At 32.9% G+C, this 9,869-nt stretch overlaps 1 protein-coding gene across 3 annotated transcripts; it reads right to left on the minus strand.

Moving 5' to 3' along the window:
• Nucleotides 1-1,668: 1,668 nt before the first annotated feature.
• Nucleotides 1,669-5,081, minus strand: LOC111884668 (uncharacterized). Of its 3 annotated transcripts, none has more exons than XM_052765536.1 (3): nucleotides 4,534-5,081; nucleotides 4,313-4,405; nucleotides 1,669-2,067 (listed from the first exon to the last, which is right to left on the minus strand). In XM_052765536.1, the coding sequence occupies exons 1-3, from the start codon at nucleotides 4,731-4,733 to the stop codon at nucleotides 2,061-2,063; spliced, it is 300 nt and encodes a 99-aa protein (XP_052621496.1). In that variant the 5' UTR covers nucleotides 4,734-5,081; the 3' UTR covers nucleotides 1,669-2,060. The 3 variants fall into 3 exon arrangements, 2 of the variants coding, with proteins under 2 accessions (XP_052621496.1, XP_023736737.1); XR_008225210.1 differs by lacking the exon at nucleotides 1,669-2,067 and adding an exon at nucleotides 2,358-2,862 and having other exon boundaries at nucleotides 4,514-4,873; XM_023880969.3 differs by lacking the exon at nucleotides 1,669-2,067 and adding an exon at nucleotides 2,358-2,862 and having other exon boundaries at nucleotides 4,534-4,866.
• Between the last annotated feature and the right edge of the window lie 4,788 nt (nucleotides 5,082-9,869).

Below are 9,869 nucleotides of genomic sequence, written 5' to 3' on the forward strand. Positions count from 1 at the left end.
GTTCCAAACCCTCAAGCGAGCCTTATGCACCGCACCAATACTATCCCTCCCCAAGGGGATAGAAGATTTCGTTGTCTACTGTGATGCGTCAAATCAAGGGCTCGGTTGTGTTCTGATGCAAAGGGGTAAGGTCATCGCCTACGCCTCGAGACAACTGAAGACACACGAAGTCAACTACACCACACACGACCTTGAACTAGGAGCAGTTGTGTTTGCCCTGAAGATCTGGAGACACTACCTGTATGGCACCAAAAGCACCATTTTCACTGACCACAAGAGTTTACAACACATATTCGATCAGAAGGAGCTCAATATGCGCCAACGACGATGGGTCGAGCTACTCAATGACTACGAATGCGACATCCGTTATCATCCGGGTAAAGCCAACGTAGTAGCAGACGCCCTAAGTCGGAAAGAATATTATGGTCGAAGAGTCAAATCATTGACGATGACAAGCCAAACACACCAAGTTATCAAAGATTAGCTTCGTTTTGCTATTCTATAATGAGGTTTTTGAGTCTAAATAAGTGCTTAAAGCCTAGTATAATTGGGATACTTGTCGGAGGATGGAATAGTTAGAGTATAGCATTGGAAAAACAAGCCAAACACACCAAATTAGGTGTGTGCGGCCAGCCAGCCGCACATACCCAACCTCACACACCTCCAGCCGCACTCACCTCCTATATATATATATATATATATATATATATATATATATATATATATATATATATATACATATATATATGAAATCCTTGGTCTCTTGATCATTTCTTACATTTCTTCAAAGCAAGGACTCAAAATCCTCTCAAGTATCATCCAAAAGGTAACAACTTTCACCAAGAACACCAAGAACACCATGTTTCTGGCAGCACACACCATCTGGCAGCACACCTGGCCGCACACATGGCCGCACACATGTGCTGGCAGCACACCAGGCCGCACACCTGGCCGCACACACACATATAGTGTGTATTTTGGCCATACACCTTCTTATATAGCCTTATAACCCTTAATACAATCATATATGATTGTAACACTTCATTATAAGTGTTTACTAGTCCCTAAGGTAGTCCCAAAATCATCAATTAGTTGTTCATAACACTAATTATATCCATATATGTGCCAATATATGCTAAATAGGATTCGTGTATGCACTCAAGTCACCACTTGACACCTAGCAACTAATCCAACATTGTCATCAGAACCACTCACTACAGGTGAGTTCATACCCCTATTAATCAACCTTTGAAATGTTTTAAGTGCTTTTATGGGGGAGAATACAAGTTGAATCATGATAAGTTATTAGATCAATCACATGTGATTAATAACTACAAACCAATGATTTTATTATCGTTCAAACTGTTTTACTTCAAACTGCCTTACAAATCTCTTTACTCATCATATACTTTTATTTTAAACTTTGTTACACGTATTATAAATTGCATGCCTGTATATGTAAATTTATATAAACAATGTTTAAAAGGCTTAGGAAGGCCATCCACCCTATTTCCTTTTCCTCGATTTGGATGTGGTCTGGTGGGATATCGGGTAGCTGTCCGAAGGTCGTTTCAATATTAATTAGATATATCACGTGTACATATATAGACATAAAAATACTTCCATATTCATGGGTACTAGTTACATCATTAGTAAGCTACCATTGGGGTAGCACAGAGTCATACTATTACTATTGCTAGATCAATGAGTCAGTTTATTTATAAGTCAATACTTATTACTACTGGAATATATACATGATATTACTAGGAGAACATATACAACTATACTAGAAGGAGAACATATACAACTATACTAGAAGGAGAACATATACAATGATACTAGAAAAGGAACAATACATTACATATACATATATACATTTACATAAATGTGATCCACTATATCGGAGCATGCCTTAAATGTCATGGCCCGAGTTGTAACCAGAGTCTCTTCGAGGGAGATCGTGAGTTTGCGTATAGATCTATACTGGATTGACTATCCTACACCTTGCTGCTAGCTACAACCGGACCTGCAGGTCTGCGGGTGCCAAACGTCATACCTTTTTACGACCTACATTTGTCGTTGTTACTCAGTCGATAGTATGGTGCAATTAATCACATGATACCTTAATATAAATCCGATTTAAGGTAGTTAGTACAGCAGTAGTTCCTTTAATACAATACTACAGTACTACATTAATTTACCCTTTACAATCATTTAGTGATCTTTTCACTTAAACAATAATGTACAAACTATATTTTGATAATGATAGTTATACTTGGGAAAATTACACACTTTTATGATAAACGAACGTACAAAACAGTTACGCCTTGGTAGAAGGCTACTTTTAATAGAAAATATAAGTTTTTCTGAGAGATTCAAACTTTTACAAACACGTACAAACATTTACATACTGTTATCAACAATGTTTACAAACTATTGTTTAAAACTATGTTCAAACGTTTTGATACAAACACCGACACTAAAATACTTATGAATTCACCAGCTTAATGCTGATAAACTCTTTCAAAATAACTTGTATTCTCAGGTCATCAGTAGACAGGTACCGAGACCAGCTTTTGAGAAGATGGAGCGCACTCAGAACTCATCTCTTTATTTTGATTTACATTTTTGGTGTCCATAACTGTACAGAACATACTTGTATTAAAATTATATATTTAATGCAATGGATGATGTTGTTTGCTTGTTTACTATTACTGTGTTGTGATACTTTACATGACGTCCTCCGCCCCAGAACGTTTTCGTCGTTCTTGGTTTTGGGGTGTGACAAAGCTACAGTTTTAGGAGTATTATAAGCCAAAGAAGAAGTGATTTTTTCAAGCAAGACACTTCTTTAAATACCCCCTGCAATGTAAACATAAAGTATAAGCTATTAAAGTAAGCATAGAGAATAGGAAGGGGGGGGGGGGGGGGGGGGGGAGGAGGTTGACGAGCAATCTCCCAAGCCTCTATACTTTCGGCCATGAGGTAATAATGATTCTTGAGCATATAGATCCAACACATATTTCTTTGAATCAATAATGAATTCACAAAACAATAGTCTTATAGTACTTCTTTGTAGTGAGTGATGAGAGAGTGTTAATTGTACTTCGAAGTGTATAGCAAGCGACTTGTGTTAAAAATAATCACAATTGAATATGTATTTGGGTATAACCTATTATTAAGAGCATTATGGGTATTGGATAATCACAACAGGTTATCCTATAAACATCTAACAGTCAACATTGTTATCTATACAAATGGAGATGACAAGCTAAATGCATATTTAAACATTGTTTGATTTTATGTATCCATATAAGACATGTTGTATGTTGTCGATCATCATACATATTGTTCAAATGGCAAAGTATCTCATAGAAATCAAGCAGGTGGAAAGAGATCAACAAATAGAAGCAATCAAGTTTCGATTATGATGATTTCATATATAAGCCCTTTAAATTATGTTAACCAACATTAAAATAAACATATTCTTAATAAAAAAAAACCTATATATTAATGCATCTTGGACAACATATAACAACCTCTCTCTCTCTCTCTCTCTCTCTCTCTCTCTCTCTCTCTCTCTATATATATATATATATATATATATATATATATATATATATATATATATATATATATATATATATATATATATGGTTAATGTGAAAAGCCATTATTATTATTAATTTCATAGGTTTGATATATTGATAAATAAAAAATGGAAGTTTTTTCTCTTCTTCTGTTTTTACTAATCGATAGAAAGCATTTAATTTGGCTTTCTTTTGGAAAAATTTAAATTCTTTAAAATCAAACAACCTTAACGTAATGTCTATGACTCAATTTTTTTAGATGATTTGTAATATTTAGTTAAAGGGAGTAGTAACACTCCTAACACATTGTCAGGTCAGATTTTGGAGTGTCACCTCATTTTTTACCATGTAACACTTAATCTTAGCATTTGATAGGGAGTGGTAACACTCATACCACATTATTTTTTTCTTTTTCTAATTTAATTAAATTACTTTATTCTAATTTAATTAAATTACTTTATTTTATCTTGAATTTCTTGTATATCCATTTTATCGAAGTCATGAACTGGTTCGATTATAGAGAACCTGCATCATTAAATTTAACCATATGATTCAATGCAATATTACTTAAGTGTACACAATTACGCCTGGAAGGTAATGAACTTTAGAGAACAAGGCAACAACACAGCATAAGTTGCAATCAACTACTAAATCCACAAATAGAATTCTGTCATTTTGGCGGAAACACATAATTAATATGCAAGGAAGGGATATATGATTACCATACGACGTTTTTCTCCGCAGAATCAGATTGAATCGAGGCAGCAGCTGAAAACATAGAAGCATATGGATCAGAGGAAGCCTTCGATCGCCACCTGATGGTAGATTTTAGGTTTCGACATAAGTATCTCAAATTATGATACACAGCCGGAGTATATGAAGCATAAGAGGAAAGCAACGACATTAGGGGATATGAAGCATACACGAGTTGAGCCGAACATACCATCTCCTCTGATTATCAGTATCCCTCCTCCAGTTCCCTTTCTCTGTCCAAGTTCCTATATGAATTATCATCGTCTCTCTCACACACAGTAGTATGTGTAGTTGGGTTTCAGGTAGCGACAATAGATCATCGTGGTGGCTGAACAATCCGGTCAATTCCCCATTCATCCAATCACAAACCAAACAAACTTTCTCCCTCATCTTGTTGCATATGTAGCGAGACAAATATGGCGAGCCCCCTAGCGCTCGCTAGGGGGTTGTGTTTGAAATGCATAGCGACGATAGCAGCTTTAGCAACTCCACTCCGCCTAGTTTATTGATTTTTAAAGACATGTCGTTCTTGACAATAAACAAACTTTTTTTACTTAAACATTTAAATATTATATATCCAACCCTTGTACATAAAACTTATTTTTCAAATTTTCTCATTTTTATATTTAATGTATTGCTTTTAACAAAATATATTTGAATAAGTTTGACTAATTTTGAGTTTAACCGCAAAATAAATAAATAATAAAAAAACAAAAGAATGATTGAAAATAAAATGGTTATAAATATAATTAAATATACTTTAATAACAATGTTTATAAATAAAACGTGAAAAAAAACAAAAAATCAAATTAATAAGTATAATAAGTAATAAGGTGAATGCAATAAAAAAAACTATAAATAAAAAATAATTAGATAGAACCTTATTTGATTTATATTTTAGGCTATCAGAGTGGGTGTGAACCCACGCATGAGTTTCCTATGTGGCATACATGTGGCACATTAACTCATTGGTGAACACCGCCCCATGGACCGGTGGTTTGGTTGTGAAGTGGTTTGTAGTGGTTATGAAGAAATCATTGTTCTCTCTTTTTTTTCCTTATATTTTCTCTCTTTTTATCTCTTTCTTTTTGTCTATTTACTATTAACCCACAGGTGAACATCATTTCCACAACCTAATGATTTGGTTGTGGAATGGTAAAATACATACGTGGCTCTAAGTTACATACGTGGCGCTAAGTTGGCTGGTGGTTTAGCTGTGACCACTCTCATAGCCTTGAATGTACAACTGAGACATGGATATGAATAGCAACACTGAAAAAAAATTATATTCGGTTGTTAAGACGTTGTTTACTTTTGAAATTGTAAAACGTTTATAATTTGCGGACTTGATTTACAGTAATAAACATACTAAACTCTTGTAGTCTGCAAATAAACAGTTTATTTTTCAAAATATGCATGCTATACAAGAATGAAGTTTAAAAAAACTGATTTTTTCCATTGTATTGTAAAACTTTGATCACAATACTTTTTATGTATAAATGAAACTTTATTTTCTTTATTAAGAATACTAGATATTTCATTCATATTCGACAATATTAATAAATAATGTGTTTTCTTTATTTTCTTTGTTGTCCGTTTGTCATCTCATTCATTATACGATGACAATTAAAAACTTTGAAAGTTGAGTTTAACTATTTTGAAATAAATTATATTCATATTTATTAGAAAAAGTGAAAGAAAAAAATATTGTTTATGTAAGTTTCATAATTGTACTAATAATATTCTAGCTATAAAGTTTTGTTTTTATTATCATTACAAATAGTATGAATAAGGACTTGGTTTTTACCTCTGTAGAATTTAGAAGAACTTATAAGTGATTTTTCAAGTTTATTTTTTTTAAATAAGACAGAGATGTTTTGAAGTTTACAATATTTTAAAAAGCAAACAATTTTCAATTAAAACGTTTTAAAACGTATAGTATTTTAAAAAGCGAGTAACTTGCAATTGTTTAACAAGTAAATCTTATAGTAGATGGTGACCTACAAACAATATTCTGGATACAAATTCTGATCAAGATAAGAATAATCGAAACTTTATTACTAAAAGGGAAGAAATTGCATATTCTTTCGTTTAAAATAATTTAATGGAGAAAATAAATAAAAAATTAATTAATATTTACGTTATACAATAAGTCAAATGGAGTTTAACGGCGCCGTTAAATGAAAAAGCGAAAGTGGAGGGAAAAGAAGCTGCAGGACCATAGGAAACCGTCGCCGTTGTCTGCGGCACGACAAGACAAAAGAGAGCGAACTACAAAAGTCGCAGGACCGCCGTGACGCCTACTTTTGCCCTCGTGATGTGGCGGGACCCGTTTCCTACAATTTTGACACGTATTGATTTTTTGGTCCCATGACTAGATATGTTATCTTGTCAGCTACTCCTACAATTAGTTTACTAGAAAAGGGCCTAATCATAACATCAATTGCTATTAACTCCCTATAGTATGATGCTTTTTTTTTTGTCGAGAAGTGTCTAATCTATTATTAGGCGATACCCAAATATAATTAAAATAGTACCAAATATATGTTATTAATTTCTTTCTTTTCAAAAAAATAGTTATAATTTATAAATATAAAAAAACAAATTATTATATTAAACATATAAAAAAGTGTTAAAGATTATTGTTGAAAGGTATCATATTTATATTTTAGAAAAATATATAATATAACGTGAATATAAAAATCTCCTCCCCTAATCTAATAAATAAGTAGATTTTTGCCACATGGTAATTGCTAGCGCCTCCCCAGCTAATTTTACCGCTCAAATCATCTATGTGAAATTCGTGTTCTACCCTCTTGCAGTCCATTCCGTATATTCATCAATCCATAAAATCAGCAAGTTATACCGCTCATCAAGGGTAATCCCATTAAATCAGGAAGTGACTACTCCATATCTGTTGATGTAAACCCTAATCGTCACAAACTTTCTTGGATTTAGGCTTTACAATATTGAATCGACCGCTCCACCACTTCCACACCAATGTTCGATTGAAAAGCAGAGATAGAGAGAGCGATTGAAATATTTGGACTCGTCACCATGTTCAAGTTCGATAGCTTCTCTTCCATGAAATCAACTTTCAAATTACCAGCATTTTTGTGTTTTCAAGGAGCATTCGATAATAAACGGATATCAGGGTTTGATTTTGGGTTCAAGAAAAATTTAATTAGCCAGGCACTGCTTCCCTTCTTTTTCTTTGGCTTTCTCAATTTAACACCTCATCTTTAGTCTCTCTCCCACCACCACTCTCATATTTGGGGCTTATGCTTCTTTCGTATAGGCTCAATGACGGTGATGACCAGGTGGTTGGATGTCGTAGTGGTCGAGCTAGAGACTACCACAAATGGAAAAACATGTGTTGATTCCATTGGTGTGCCCAAATCCAACATATGGTACACTTTTTATTCGAATTATTTCATTATTAAGGCTTCATCCTCTTTGGATTATTCAACCGGTGCAACTGGAAGTTGTTAGACCGAAACATCTACAAGTGGTGAGAACCCTGATTCATTTTATTTTTTGGCTATCCTAATTTAAGAATTGATGTGTTTTCATTTAAATGGTTTATGATATTTTGATATTGCAATCTAGGTGTTTGATAAAATGTCCATGAGAATTGATATACTAAAATATGTTTCTCTTTTCTTTCGTGTGCATCGATCTGTAGGTTTTTTTAATGTTTTGGAAATTTGTGTGGTTATTATATAGATATGAAGGTTCATGGAATAAAATAGACAATCTATCATCTGAAAGTTAGTGTCCCTTATTGAGGGTATTTTTTTGATCAATTAGCCATTCACCAAGCTCATTACTAATAAAAGTCTTGAGATTTATTTTATCTACATTTCTATATTTTGCATAATTATGTTCGAAAAATAATCATTGAAGGTCAATTTTTAGAAAAAAAAAACAGTGAAATTTGAATTTTTTGATCAATCATCCAATTCTACATTCTTTTTCAATTTCTTTACGTTTTGGTTTCCTATTTGCTTCATTTTTTTCTTAGATGTTTTGGTATTTTAACATTTAGTTATTTGACTTTTTGTGTGCAATCACCAAATCTAAAATTGTTTTTGCTATGATAATATTCTAATTTTTAAATTATAAAGTATCTAGGTCTATTTGTTCTCGAGTTTCTAATTTTTGGTGTGTGTGTATTCATGGTCTTATCTTAAATGCTAAAATAGGAGATGATCGTTCCAAACCATGATATAAATGTTGGATTAGTGTCTAAGTCCGTAACTATTTTGGTATGTACTTGACCCGATGGTGCATGGTCCTTTTGGGTTGCCTTCACCAAAGCAACTTGATAGGATGAATTATGGAGAGAAAGGATTAAATATGATTTATTAATATATTATGGGAATAATATATTAAAGGAGAAATCGTATTGTTTAATTAATATTAGTCAATAGTTAATTGGTAATTAGTTTTGTGACTAAAAGAGATTAATTAAACTTAAGGGACTGGAATTGTAATTATAAGATAATTGCAATTTGGGCCATTGATTGCCTTGAATCAAGAGGTGGACGAATTCTAGGGGGAAACCCATAAGGAAATCGTCCATGGGCTTGATTAAAGGAGTCTATGGGTTGCTTAGGGCTTAAGCAACCAAATTAGGGTTTCCTTGTTAGATAACCCTAATAGTCTCACTATATATAGAACCCTTAAGGCTCAAAAACGTGGACAAGCAACCTTCTAGGGTTTTCATACGGTTTTGGTTGCCTCCATCCTCTCTCCTCTTCATCCTCTTGCTTATGGTGTTTGTGAACCATTAGAGGAGTGACACTTGTGACTCTAAGTCTTCCAAAGTCAATACAAGGAGTTTTGGGATTGTTATTGCTACATAACAATCAAGGTAACATTATAAACCTATTCTCATGTTAATATGATTACTTGTATGCTAGAATTAGGGTTTATAGTCTTGGATAACTTGCATATACAATAGAGAAACCTAGATCCAAGCATTAGGGTTTGTATGAGCACATAGGATGTCTTATGACCAAAACCCATCAATAAATCTGAATTATTGAGCTTCAGTCTAGATGATGATTATTTTTACAGGATGCTAAATAGGAGACTAAAAAAGCATGATATAGGTAAGATGATAAATTGGAGACCAAAAGACCGAGTACATATTATACAATTTTGGCCATTTGATGATACAACTTTGCATCCCATGTTCGTTTTCATTTTTTTCTCATTAAAAGTATTGTTTGTTGTTTTGTTTGAACTTTTACTAATTTGACAACTTTAGATGGTCATTTATGTATTCTTATCAAAGCATGCTGCTATTTTTTGTCATTTTTATTTGTCATGTTATAGAATTATATCTGATTTTAACATATTTGGTTAGGTCATGTAAAGTTTATAGTTTTAAGTCCATTTATAGCAATGTACAATCGAAAAGTCCTAACTTTGACATATTTGGTATGGTAATCGAAAGTTTATAGTTTTTAAATCCATTTATAGCAATGTTGTATACAAAGAAGTCTTTGTATAGATATG

This window comes from Lactuca sativa, chromosome 7, assembly GCF_002870075.4.
Source record: "Lactuca sativa cultivar Salinas chromosome 7, Lsat_Salinas_v11, whole genome shotgun sequence".
NCBI lineage: Eukaryota > Viridiplantae > Streptophyta > Magnoliopsida > Asterales > Asteraceae > Lactuca > Lactuca sativa.